We start from the raw sequence: 13,469 nt of genomic DNA, 5'->3' as shown, positions 1-13,469 counted from the left end.
GCCTGGCCAGAACCAAGCAGCCGGACACCCCGGTGCCGAATCGTTTAGACACTGGAGTGCCTGATTTGCCCTTCCCCTGGCTTGACGAAGTTCCACCAGACGAACACCCCGCTGATCTGCCTGTGGACCCTCGTCAATTGACACGTTGCAATCGTGGAATTCCCCCAAGGCGGTTCATTCAGGAATAGAGTCGTTCAAACTGGAAAGGGGGAGTGTGATGTTTGGGGGAGTGTGATGTTTGGTGGACTGTGTGGGGTGGGAGGATCCGTTGCTCCTCCCGTGCAGCAGGTGGCGCTGCACAGGACAAAGGGAGATTTTTGTACATAGTTATCTTGGCTGTACACAGTGTGGAGTGTGCAGTCAAATTGTGTGGTTGCAGCCATTTTAGTTGTCTTGCTGCCAGCATTGAGTTACTGTAATAAAGACTTCTGTTGTACCTTGAAGACTCGCAAAGTTTCATACAGACATAGAACAAGAACACGATAAATATTTATATACAAATTGTGAAACTGTTTAACTGACTTAGTGGAGGAGGGGAGGGAGTGAGGGCAGTATCTAACATTAGAGGATTCAATGTTCATACTGCTGGGTTGCAAGCTGCCCATGTGAAATCTGAGGTGCTGTTCCTCCAATTTGCATGCGGCCTCACTCTGGTAATGGAGGAGGCCCAGGACAATGTGAGGGTGAGAAAGGGTTAAAATGGTTAGCCCAGTAGGCCTTGGCGGACCGAGCAGAGGTTTTCAGCGAAACACTTAACCCACACTGACTTATCTGCCCTTGGCTTCCTCCAATGACAGTGAAGGCAATTTGAAACTAGAGGAACAGCATCTCGTATTCGGCCTGGATAATCTACAACCCAACAACATTAACATTGAATTCTTCAATTTAAGGTAACCCGTACCTCTTCTGTCCCTTTCTCTCTCCTACCTTATCTAGTCATCTCACATATATTTTTCCATCTATCCCTCCTGCCCTTATTACCTTGTTCTTTTCCCCCTCTCCCCTCACTGTCCACACACATCCCATTGGATCTCCTTCCCCCTCCCCTGCAGCTCACGCCACCCCTTCTATCACCACCTTCCATTCAGTTCAATGCTATACATTCCTTTCCTATCAGATTCCAGAGTCTGTAGATTTTTGTCATCCACTATTCATCTCCCAGTCTCTGGTGCTATCTCCAGCCTTCCCTTCCCCACCTCATTGCCATCTGCCAGTCTACCCCTCATCTATATCCACTAATGCTTGCTAGCTCTTGCCTCGCCCTTCTCCCACCTCTTCACGTTGACCACTTCTCTACTCTTTCAGTCTAGATGAAAGATCTCGACTCAAAATTGACTGTTGATCTCCCACCATTCAATGATGCGTTATTTGTCACACGTGCAAATGCAGTGTGAAATTATTTTCTTGCATACAGTTCAGTAAACCATTGCCATATCTAAGCACATCCCTGATTAGCATAAATAGTTTACTAAGTCTGCATGCAAGTGGCACCATCTTCTGGTGCCATGGGTGCTGCCTGATATGCTGAGTTCCTCTAGCAGTTCTCAAAATATTGACTGTTGATTTTCCTCCATGGATGCTGCCTGACTTGCTGAGTTCCTCCAGCAGTTAGTTGTTCTTTTATTGCTTCAGATTCCAGCATCTGAAGTCTCTTCTGCCTTCATCTTTAAATCTCCACTGGCTGCTGCGGAGGTGTCGGATGACTGGAGGATAGCAAATGTGGTACCTTTAGGGCAGCAGGGGTAAATCAGGTGATTACGGGCCAGTGACTCTTTAGGGGAAGCAAGCTAACTCAGCAGTAGAGTTGCTGTATTGCAGCGCCAAAGACCCAGGATCGATCCTGATCCCGGTGTTTGTCTGTACGGAGATTGTACTTTCTCCCCGTGACCTGCGTGGGATTTCTCTGGGAAGCTCCAGTTTCCTCCCACGCTCCAAAGACGAACAGGGTTGTGGACTAATTAGATTGGTATAAATGTAAATTGGCCCTAGTGTGTTTATATAAGATAGCTTTGGTGTGCGGGGATCGCTTGTCGGTGCGGACACGGTGGGCCGAAGGCCCTGTGTCTGCACTGTATTTCTAAGCTAAACTCTAATGGTGATGGTAAGGAACTTAGATTATGTTTCAAGTTCCTTCATGTAAATATTACCAACCATCCTTAACGGATCAAATCGCATTGGAGCGACAGCAGGAAACGCACAACAACGCCTCCCCTTCCTCAGGAGATTGAAGAAATTTGGCATGTCTCCAATGACTTTGACAGATGCACCACAGAAAGCAGACTAGTTGCATCACAGCCTGCCCAAGACTGAAAGAAACTGAAAGTGGGTTAGCATATAATAATAATAATAATAATAATACATTTTATTTGTCATATGTAGGTTGGCACAGGGTCAACGGTACAATGAAATGTATTTGACAAGACAACGGGTCACCTCAGCAGTAATTTTCCAAGGATAAATAAGATTTAAAAAATGACATTAGTAAGGTAAAAAGACAATATCAAAAATAATCAACATATATGATGTGAAATGTGTTTGAGTTCAGAAGCCTGATGGCCTGATGGTAGAAACTGTTCTTAAGTCTGGTAGTACGCACAGCCATACTCCTGTATCGTCTGCCTGACGGGAACAAGGAGAACAGCCTGCGTGCTGGGTGGCTGTGGTCCTTGATGATGCTGCACCGCAGGTACCGCCGGTAGAAAATGTCCTGAATGGCCGGGAGACAGTTGCCAGTGATGTGCTGTGCCGTCTTCACCACTCTTTGTAGTGATTTGTGGCTGTGGGCAGAACAGTTCCCGTACCAGACTGTAATGCAGCCCGTCGGCAGGCTCTCGATGGTGCATCTGTAAAAGTTTGTGAGGATGTTGGCATTTATGCCAAACTTCCTCAGTCTTCTCAGGAAAAAGAGCCGCTGGTGGGCCTTCTTTGTTATTGTGTCCGTGTGCAGTGTCCAGGAAAGGTCCTCGGTGATGTGCACACCGAGGAACTTAAAGCTGCTGACCCTTTGAACCTCAGCATCACCGATGTGGATGGGGAGGTGTCCACTCCCCCGCTGTCTCCTGTAGTCCATGATCATCTCTTTAGTTTTGCTGACATTGAGAGAGAGGTTATTTTCCTGGCATCAGCTGTTTAGTGCCTTTACCTCCTCTCTGTAGGCTGTCTCATTGTTGTCTGTGATGAGGTCCAAGATGGTCGTGTCGTCAGCAAACTTTAGGATGCTGTGTGAGCTGTGCTTAGCAGTACAGTTGTGCATGAACAGGGAGTACAGGAGTGGACTGAGCACACAGCCCTGTGGTGTGCCTGTGTTGAGGATCAGTGAGGAAGAGGTGTGGCTGCCAATTCTCACCACCTGGGGCCTGCCCGTCAGGAAATCGAATATCCATCCGCAGATGGAGGTCTCCAGTCCAAGATCAACGAGTTTGGGGACGAGTTTTGAGGGAATAATAGTGTTGAATGCCTAGCTGTAGTCAACAAAGAGTATTCTAACATATGTGAGTGTTTGATAGTACTGGGCCTCTACTCGCTGGAGTTTAGAAGGTTGAGGGGGAGAACCTCATTGAAATCTACAGAATAATGAAAGGCATAGGGTGGATATGGAAAGGATGTTTCCACTGGTGGGAGAGTCTAGGACCAGAGGACACAGCCTCCGAATTAAAGGATGCTCTATTAGACAGAGTGAGGAGGAACTTCTTTAGTCAGAGGGTAATTAATCTGTGGAACTCATTGCCACAGAGGGTTGTGGAGGCCAAGTCAGTGGATATTTTTAAGGCGGAGACAGTAAAATTCTTGATTGGAACCGGTCGGTGTCAAGGGTTATGGGGAGAAGGCAGGAAAAAGGAGGCAGAGATCAGCCATGATTGAATGGTGGAGTACTCCTATTCCTTATGATCCTGGTAATCCCCAGGGTGCAGCAGGACCTCTTCCGTCACTTGCCCGGGTTTGGCCCGCCAACCCACATCCCTCTTTTCGCTCGGTCGCCTTGGCATCCCGCGGGCTGCCGCAAATGAAGTCCCGGCAGGCTGTCCCTTTCCAGCAACCTCCTACAAACTATCAGGCTTTTGAAAAGTCTTACTCAACCACAATCCTTCCTCACCAATGGAACACTATGGATCCCATCTTGCGCTATCATGCACCTTTCTTAACAGTGTGTTTTTGCACCTATGTTTTTTTGTATTCTTTTTCTTTTCACTGTCTTTCAGAATGTATGTGCAATTGAATGTTAAATTTATATAATTAATGCTTTTCTTTGCTGTCTTGAGTCTATGTCCCTGCAAGGTTTTCATTCCACCCGCACCTCTCCGCAATGTAACTTGACTTAACCTAAAAGTGAGGAATATGTTTCACAACTTCAAGCACGTAACAGACACACGTTTCTTAGCGCAGCGGTAGAGTTGCTGCTTTACAGCGAATGCAGCGCCGGAGACTCAGGTTCGATCCTGACTACGGGTGCTGCACTGTAAGGAGTTTGTACGTTCTCCCCGTGACCTGCGTGGGTTTTCTCCGAGATCTTTGGTTTCCTCCCACACTCCAAAGACGTACAGGTATGTAGGTTAATTGGCTGGGTAAATGTAAAAATTGTCCCTAGTGGGTGTAGGATAGCGTTAATGTACGGGGATCACTGGGCGGCACGGACTTGGAGGGCTGAAAAGGCCTGTTTCCGGCTGTATATATATGATATGATATGATATGATATTTTTAATCGCTAATTCACAGGATTAACATGTATGTAAGGTGCAAACTGTCTGTCCAAGAATAAGGTGGACAAATAAGGGACAACCACGTTGGTGGGAATCTGCAGTCACAGTTGGGCAAACATTTTGGTCCCTAAAAATGTATTTAATTGAACTTCCAAATAGATCACCCTATCCTTCTCTCCAGAGCTGCTAACTCTCCTGCTGAGTTACTCCAGCATTTTTGTGTCTCCTATCTTCGGTTTGAACCAGCATCTGCAGTTCCTTCTTACACATTCCAAATAGATCCGACATTTGTGACAGCTGTGTGACATTTGATAAATATTCTTCTTGTGCAGGGCATGCACAGCCTAAAGTTGTAGGTCAAGGGTAGGCATCCAGGTCAGGGCAGCATCGGTTGCTGGGTGATTTGATCAATAAGGGAGCGCCTGGAAACTGCGCATAAGTGGTTTGCAAAAAGTTTGGGGGAAGGTGGGGATCGAACCGTTATCACACAGGAGATGCACCTGCGCCATCTGCCCAAAACAAAAAGCGCCCGCCCAGCGCGGCACCCCCTGGGTAATGTAGTCCGTGTGGCCCAAAGATACTAGAGGAGCAAGATGGACCACTCCGTTGAAATCACCTCTACTGAAGTGCAGTACGCAAAGGAGCGGAACGGCCGCCATTTTAGCAGGCAAAAACCCGCCGTTAGCTATGCCTCTCGCAGTGTAATCAGCGTCCTCGCGAGAGGTCGGTTCCTTCGGGTCAGGTGGCGGCGGCGGCGGTGGCCGTTGGCAGTTTGCCGTTGCCATGGTGCGCGGCTTCGTGCTGCTGGCGCTGGGACGCGCGCGGAGCCGAGTCCTCTACTCGCGGCTGTTCGCGCCCGAAACCGAGCCCCAACCCCAACCCGAGGAGCCCCGACCCGAAGCCGAGCCCGAGGAGCCGCCGGCCGAGGCCGAAGAGCGGCTGCCCTCAGACAAGGCCGGCCCTGGACCTGGTGGTGGCCTCGGCCCGCAGCGCTTCCGGCTGCGGGGAAAGGAGCAGCTGACGGCCGTGGCCAGGTGAGGGGGAGGAGGAGGGTTTATGTGTTAGGGGAGGGGGTGGGGTGGTGGCTGAGAGCGTTATGGTGGTGGTGGGGGGGGGGGGGGGGAAGTGAGGGTATGAGGGAGGGTGGGCTGAGGGTTGAGAGGTGGTGAGGGAGGGAGGGTTGAGTGTGAGGTGATGGAGGAGGGTGGGCTGAGGGTTGAAGTGGTAGAGGGAGGGGAGAGGGGTGGGATGAGGGTATGAGGGAGGGTGGGCTGAGGGTTGAGTATGAGGGTGGTGGAGGGAGGGTTGAGTGTGAGGTGATGAGGGAGGGGGTGGGCTGAGGGTTGAAGTGGTAGAGGGAGGGGAGAGGGGTGGGATGAGGGTATGAGGGAGGGTGGGCTGAGGGTTGAGTATGAGGGTGGTGGAGAGAGGGTTGAGTGTGAGGTGATGAGGGAGGGGGTGGGCTGAGGGTTGAAGTGGTAGAGGGTGGGGAGAGGGGTGGGGTGAGGGTATGAGGGAGAGGATAGTTGAGTGTGAGGGAGGGAGGGATGAGTGTGAGGTGATGGAGGAGGGTGGGCTGAGGGTTGAAGTGGTAGAGGGATGGGAGAGGGGTGGGCGTATGAGGGAGAGGGTGGCTGAGGGTTGTGTGTGAGGTGGTGAGGGAGGGGGGGTGGGGAGGAGGAGGAGGAGATGCGGTAGAAAGGGGTGGTGGGAGGGCAGTGAATGGCTGAGGAATGTGGGGGGGGGGAGGTGAAGAGTGAGAGGGGTGGCTGAGGGTGGATGGGGAGTGGGAGGGGTTGAAGGTGGAGGGAGTTGGTGTAGGTGGGAGGGGTTGAAGGTGGAGGGAGTTGGTGTAGGTAGGAGGGGGGGAGGGGGGAGGCGGGCGTTGGTGAGGGAGGGAGGCTTGTATGAGGGGAGGGGAGTGAGGGTATGAGGGTGGGTGAGGGTATGAGGGAGGGGAGTGAGGGAGGGAGAGGGGTTGGCTGATGGCTGTGTGTGGGAAGGGTGGACTGAGAGACGGAGCGGTAAGGTGAGTGAAGTGGGGTTGGATGTGAAGGGGGGGTGGGTGGAGGGAGGGTTGTGCGAGGAGGTTGGGTGTGAGGGGAGAGGTGGGGTGTGAGGGAAGGACAGGGTGGGGTGGTGTGGGAGAGATAGAGGGTGGAAGGGTGGTGGAATCCTTTATCTGTGTAGTGTAGACGGCCTGATTGGATTCACGTACAGTCTTTGACTGAATAGCATGCAACATAAGCTGTTCACAGTACCTCGGTACATGACAATAATAAATTAAACTAAGTGGCAGTATGACGAACGGGCTACTTTAGGAAGTCAGGGAAAGGGAGTAATGTGGCGTATACATTAGAGAAATCACAGTGCAGGAAGGCGTGATGTAGGGAGAGGTTGAGCGAGCTCCTGTTGAAATGTGCAGCTTGATTTCCTTAGTCCATGGCCGGAGGAGGGCACTGTCATAGTCACACAGCGTGGAAACAGGCGCTTCAGCCCAACTTGCCCACACCGACCAACTCTGGAACATGTCCCATCTACACTAGTCCCACCTGCCTGCGTTTGACCAATATCCCTCGAAACCTGTCCTATCCATGTACCCTTCTAATTGTTTCTTGAACATTGCGATGGTACCTGCCTCAACTACCTCCTCTGGCAGCTACACCTACCACGCTTTGCTTGAAACGGTTACCCCTCAGGTTCCTATTAAATCTTTCCCCCCTCACTTTAAACCCATGTCTTCTGGTTCTCGATTCCCCTACTCTGGGCAATAGACTGTGCATCTACCCAATCTAATGATCAGCCATGATCACATTGAATGGCAGTGCTGGGTCGAAGGGCCGAATGGCCTACTTCTGCACCTATTGTCTATTGTCTAATCCTTTCATGATTTTCCACACCTATATAAGATCGCCCCTCATCCTCCTGCTCAACCTCGCCCTATAGCTCAGGCCCTCGAGTCCTGGCAACATCCTGGTAAATCTTCTCTGCACCTTACAATGGGTGTAAATGGCAGTGAAATGTAGACTGTGTGCAGTCATATAGAGTCGGTGCACTCTGGCTGAAAGCTCTCTGTGCCTTTTAATTGCAGGCAAGTGTCTTCTTCGTGTATTTTGGCTCGACAGGCAGCAGATAAGCCACTCTTTGACTCTGGGGCAGCGGTAGGCGAGGAATCCGTTCGGTCTCAGGAGCCGGATTTGGGCGTGTTCCGGCTCTCTGCCGGCGAGATTTTCAGCGAGGAAACGGTCGTTGTGTGGCTGGGAGTCCTCTCCCTGGGCTTTGCCCTGGTCTGTGACCCTCACGAGAACCTGGCGCTGGCAGAAAACACCCTCCAACTGCTGGTGAAGTACCTCAAGGAGCATCTGAAGTTGCTCGTCCAAAGCAATGACATTATGCTCAAGACCGATCGAATTGAGGCCATCCTGAACACGTTCTTGCCACATGGGCAGCTGATGTTTGTCAACTGCTGTTTCACTCAGAGTCTGGAGAAAGAACTCAATGCTTCCATCTTCAAGTAAGACCAAAGCAATATCTGCTGAAGATGCCCTGGGGTTTTAGAAACAGCCAGAGTGTTTTAGGTTTATTCATAGCCGAAATGTTTTCACCCTGAAATGTTTAGGAAGGAGCTGCAGATGCTGGTTTGTGTTGAAGATACACACAAAATGCTGGAGTAACTCAGCGGGACAGGCAGCATCTTTGGAGAGAAGGATGGGAAGGTATGACGAGTGGGAAACTTTGGGAAGTCAGGGAAAGGGAGTAATGTGGTAGGTACCTCAGAGAAAGCATGTTGGAGGGATGTGGGAAGAGGTCGAAAGAGCTCCTGATGAAATGTGTAGGAAGGAACTGCAGATGCTGGTTTAAACCGAAAACAGACACAAAATGCTGGAGTAACTCAGCGGGACAGGCAGCATCTCTGGAGTGAAGGAATGAGTGCTGTTTCAGGTCGAGACCCTTCTTCAGTATGAGATTTAGGGGAGAGGGAGACCCTAGTCTGAAGAAGGATCTCGAACCAAAATGTCTCCCATTCCTTCTCTCCAGAGACGCTGCCTATCCTGTTGATGCTTGATGGCCCATCGCAATGGGAGGGTGAGCAGTGTTACAGAGTCATTCAGTGTGGAAACAGGCCCTTCGGCTCAACTAGCCCACACCGGCCAACATGTCCCATTTACACTCGTCCCACCTGCCTGCGTTTGACCCACATCCCCCTAAACCTGTCCTATCCATGTACCTGTCTAAACGTTTCTTAAACATTGCGATAGTACCAGCCTCAACTACCTCCTCTGGCAGCTAGTTCCATACACTTACCACACTTTGCTTGAAAAAGTTACCCCTCAGTTTCCTAATAAATCTTTCTCCCCTCATCTTAAACTTGTGTCTTCTGGTTCTCGATTCCCCAACTCTGTGCAAGAGACTGTGCATCCACCCAATCTAATCCTCTCATGATTTTGTACACTTCTGTAAGATCACCCCTCATCTTCCTTTGCTCCAAGGAATAGAGTCCTAGCCTGAACATCCTTTAATTCAGAGGCTATGGCCTCCACAGCCTTCCGTGGCAAAGAATTCCACAGATTCACCACCCTCTGACTAAAGAAATTCCTCCTCCTTCCTAAAGGAACGTCCTTTTATTCTGAGGCTATGATCTCTGGTCCTAGACTCTCCCTCCAGTGGAAACATCCTGTCCACATTCACTATCCACGAGCTTTACAGTTCGATCCCAACCTATTCTATTCTGATCTAACAATCACACAGTCGGACTACAATCATCATGTAGTGATTGGATCCTCAAGTTAAGGGCAAATGCAGCTTTAAGGTGAGAGGGGGAAGGTTTAATGGTTTAAAAGCAAACATAGTTTGGTGTGTAGTAGGTCCATGATGAGCAGCAACCTCAGTACCACTGTGCTGGGTGCTGGTTTTGGCGGGGGGATTAATTGCAGGGGTTGGCTGGGTTTTAATGTGGGACGCTCAATGCCGCTGGTCAGACTCCTCGTTCCTTGATGATAAACTGAGATCCGTATCGGAAGGAACTGCAGATGCTGGTTTAGACCGAAGATAGACACAAAATGCTGGAGTAACTCAGCGGGACAGGCAGCATCTCTGGAGAGAAAGAATGGGTGATGTTTCGGGTCGAGGCACATCTTCATACCGAGATCCCATTTGTCTTGTTAAGTGGAGGTACAAAATCACACGGTATTATCGTGAAATAATAGGGGGCTTGAATTTCAGCGCCGACATGAGATTGCAGATGCTGGGAATCTGGAGCAAACTCAAACTGTTGGATGAGCACAGCAGTGCAGGCAGCTTCCGTGAAGGCAAAAGGATGGTTTCCACTGACTACCTCTTTATCAGAACCTGAAATTCATTCATAAGTTCTGGGAGCAGAATTAGGCCATTCGGTCCACTCCGCCATTCAATCATGGCTGATCTATCTTTCCCTCTCAACCCCATTTTCCTGCCTTCACCCTAAATGATCTGGACTTTATCACATTGTTATGTAATAAGAAGAAACTGCAGATATTGGTGTATACCAAAGCTAACACCCTGACCACCCACTTATTGATCGTGATCAATCTGTCAGAGTTGATCATGCCATCTTGCTTTGCTTCTTTGCCATTATTCATAGATTCATAAGTGTAAAAGGATGTCCCTCGTACGCAGAGTCTTTTACTGAATAGGTTTATTAATTGCACTACACACATTATGCCCTAGCTGTCCGTGGTCATCACCGGAACTAGAGAGCGAGCTGGAGGTGGGGAAGCTACAATTATACAAGAGACCATGGGGAGTGGTTAGTAGTGGTGAGGTCACTATGTTAAAGGAACATGCACTGATCTACATCCTTCCTCTTGGAAACAAGAGCGACCACGGCTCATACGCTAGACTTAAACTATAAGCAGGGAGCAGATAGAATGCAGCACAACACAGACTACTCGTACCCACCGTACCGGACAGGCGGCTTGACCAGTCGCCCAGAGCGGGTGCGCAACCCCCCATCCCCTTCGGTCGAAGGAAGAGCAGGGACGGGTGCGGGTACCGAGGCAGGGGAACCAGGGGAAGGAGGAGAACGGGGCGGCGATACCCGCAAACGCGCAGGCGAAGGAGGGGAAGTGGGCTGGGGCGAGCCGGGCACAGACAGCCGAGACGGCGAAGGTTGGGGCATGCGAGGATGGACGGGAGCAGGAGGCACATCAGGCACCGGGGACTGGACGGGAGGTGAATACGGGACCGCGGGAGGCGGTGCAGGCTCGTTGACCAGCATCAGGTGCTGGCGGGTACGACGGTACACGGTGCCCTCGTAATTAACCAGGTACGACCGTGGAGAGTCAGCATTGCCGACGACCACGGCCAGCCGGTGGTGACCCGAGGCGGACTCCATCCGGACAACCTGGCCAGCGAACAGAGGGGGAAGGGGACGGGACGATTTGTCAAAGGAGCGCTTCTGAATGACTTGCTTTTCGATGATGCGCTCCTTGACAGCGGCAGGGCTGCGAGCCGTTGGTTTCAGGGATTGCTGGGAGACGGGGATGGGGGGTCTAGTGGTGCGGGACATGAGGCGCTGGGCAGGGGAACCGAGCGCGGGGTCCCGGGAGATGTTGCGGAGGTTGAGGAGGGCAAGGTACAAGTCAGAACTGGCAAGCCGACAACGTTCCATCAGTTCCTTCGCGCTGCGGACAGCGCGCTCTGCAAGTCCATTGCTTTGCGGGTACTCGGGGCTGCTGGTGATGTGGCGAAAGTTCCACAGGGTGGCGAAAGCGGCAAACTCCGCGCTGGTAAACTGGCTGCCGTTGTCGGACTGGAGAGATACCGGGGAACCAAAGGTAGAGAAGTGGCGGCGAAGCTTCCCGATGACGGCTGCAGACGTGAGGGACGGCAGCAGGTCCACCTCGAACCAGCTGGAGTAGGAGTCCACCAGGACCAGGTAGTGTTTGCCACGCCACTCGAAAATGTCGGCGGCAACAGCCATCCACGGCAACTCGGGAGCCGGCTGCTGCAGGAGAGGCTGGCACTGCTGATGAGGTAGTAGGCGGTTGCAGGCAGCGCAGGCGGAGACCCTGTCCCGGATGTCCTGAACCATGCCAGGCCAGTAAAATTGTGCTTGGGCCTGGGATAAAGTGGCCTCCACCCCGGGGTGTCCGTTGTGGGCAGTCTGAAAGTAGTGATCTCGCAGCGCGGCCGGCACCACGACCTTGTGACCCTTCACCACCACGCCCGCGTGCAGCACCAGTTCATCCCGAACCAGGAAGTAGGGCACGGCACCAGCCGGCAGGGAAGACCGTCGGTCAGGCCAGCCACGGCGGATGACGCTCTCAAGCTGTTGCAGGGCAGGATCAGCGGCAGTGTGTGTGACCAGGGACTGCATCTGCCAAGATGGAACGATGTTGACGTTCAACACCATCAGGTCAGCCGATTCGTACGGATGGCGGGAAATGGAAGGTAGTGGGGCACGGGACAAAGTGTCTGCCACGAACATCTCCTTGCCCTTGCGGTACACGATATCGAAGGTAAAGCGCTGAAGCTGCAGCATCATTCGCTGCAAACGGGACGAGGCTGCGTGGATGGGCTTGTTTAAAATAGAGACCAGCGGTTGGTGGTCAGTTTCGATGGTGAAGGTGTTGCCCAGAACGTAGTCTTTGAATTTGGAGCACGCGAATACCACGGCAAGGAGCTCCTTTTCAATCTGGGCGTAGCGCTGCTCAGCAGGGGTCATTGTGCGAGAGGCATAGGAGACGGGCAGCTGCCGGTCGTCATAGAGCTGCAGGCAGGCAGCACCAAGGCCGAACCGAGATGCATCGCAGGTGAGGACGATTGGCCTGTTCAGGTCGAAAAACTGCAAAGTGGGGGTCCGTGCGAGTCTGGACTTCAGGGCCTCGAAGGTCGACTGGTGGTGCGGGAGCCAGACCCAGGCATAGTCCTTCTTGGCCAGCTCCCTCAGGGGGGCACTCAGTTCGCTGAGGTCGGGTATGAACTTGCCTAAGTAGTTGACCATGCCCAGAAAGCGCTGCAGGCCGGGCACGTCAGTGGGAGCGGGCATTTCGGTGATCGCCGCCGTCTTCTCGGGGTCTGGCTTCAGGCCCCCCGCCGTGAAAACATGGCCAACGTAGGTGACTTCCTCAACGCGGAATCGACACTTCCGTTGATTAAGTTTGAGATTGATCTCACGAGCCCTGTCCAGGACTTGGCGGAGGTGTCGGTCGTGCTCAGCGACGTCCCTCCCGTACACCAGGATGTCATCCACAATGATGGCGCACGGCAACCCGGCAAACAGCTGCTCCATTGTACGCTGGAAAACCTCGCTTGCTGAGTTGATCCCAAAAGGCATGCGGAGGAAACGGAACCTGCCAAAAGGTGTGCTGAAGGTGGTCAGGAAGGAGGAACGTGCATCCAAAGGGATCTGCCAAAAGGAGCTCTTGGCATCTAGGACCGAGAAAACTGTGGCTGGACCGACCTGTGCCGCGACGTCCTCCACCGTCCGCATGGGGTAGTGCGGGCGTTTGATAGCCAGGTTCAGGTCTTTTGGGTTGATGCAGATCCTGATCTCGCTCGCATCTTTCTTGGCAGCGACCACCATGGTGGAGACCCACTGGGTGGGGGCACTCACCTCCTTGAGGATGCCCATGTCCACCATGCCACGTAGTGTGGACTCCACGCGGCCCTTCATGGCAAAAGACACACGGTGGGCCGGTCTAACCACCGGGTTGACCCCCGGGTCAACAACGATCTTGTAGGCACAGGGCAGCTTCCCCAGGACGTCATCAAATCGGTCGGGATACTCGA

At 52.2% G+C, this 13,469-nt stretch overlaps 1 protein-coding gene across 1 annotated transcript; it reads left to right on the top strand.

Annotated features, from left to right (window-relative positions):
* The first annotated feature begins 5,444 nt into the window (after positions 1 to 5,444).
* Positions 5,445 to 11,124, top strand: ap5s1 (adaptor related protein complex 5 subunit sigma 1). The gene is made up of 2 exons (XM_078406772.1): positions 5,445 to 5,731; positions 7,789 to 11,124. The coding sequence occupies exons 1-2, from the start codon at positions 5,481 to 5,483 to the stop codon at positions 8,213 to 8,215; spliced, it is 678 nt and encodes a 225-aa protein (XP_078262898.1). The 5' UTR covers positions 5,445 to 5,480; the 3' UTR covers positions 8,216 to 11,124.
* Positions 11,125 to 13,469: the final 2,345 nt, after the last annotated feature.

The sequence above is a fragment of the Rhinoraja longicauda genome, chromosome 1 (assembly GCF_053455715.1).
Source record: "Rhinoraja longicauda isolate Sanriku21f chromosome 1, sRhiLon1.1, whole genome shotgun sequence".
Taxonomy (NCBI): Eukaryota; Metazoa; Chordata; class Chondrichthyes; order Rajiformes; family Arhynchobatidae; genus Rhinoraja; species Rhinoraja longicauda.
The sequence above is the reverse complement of the archived record's forward strand: the minus strand, read 5'-3'. Positions and strand labels throughout refer to the sequence as shown.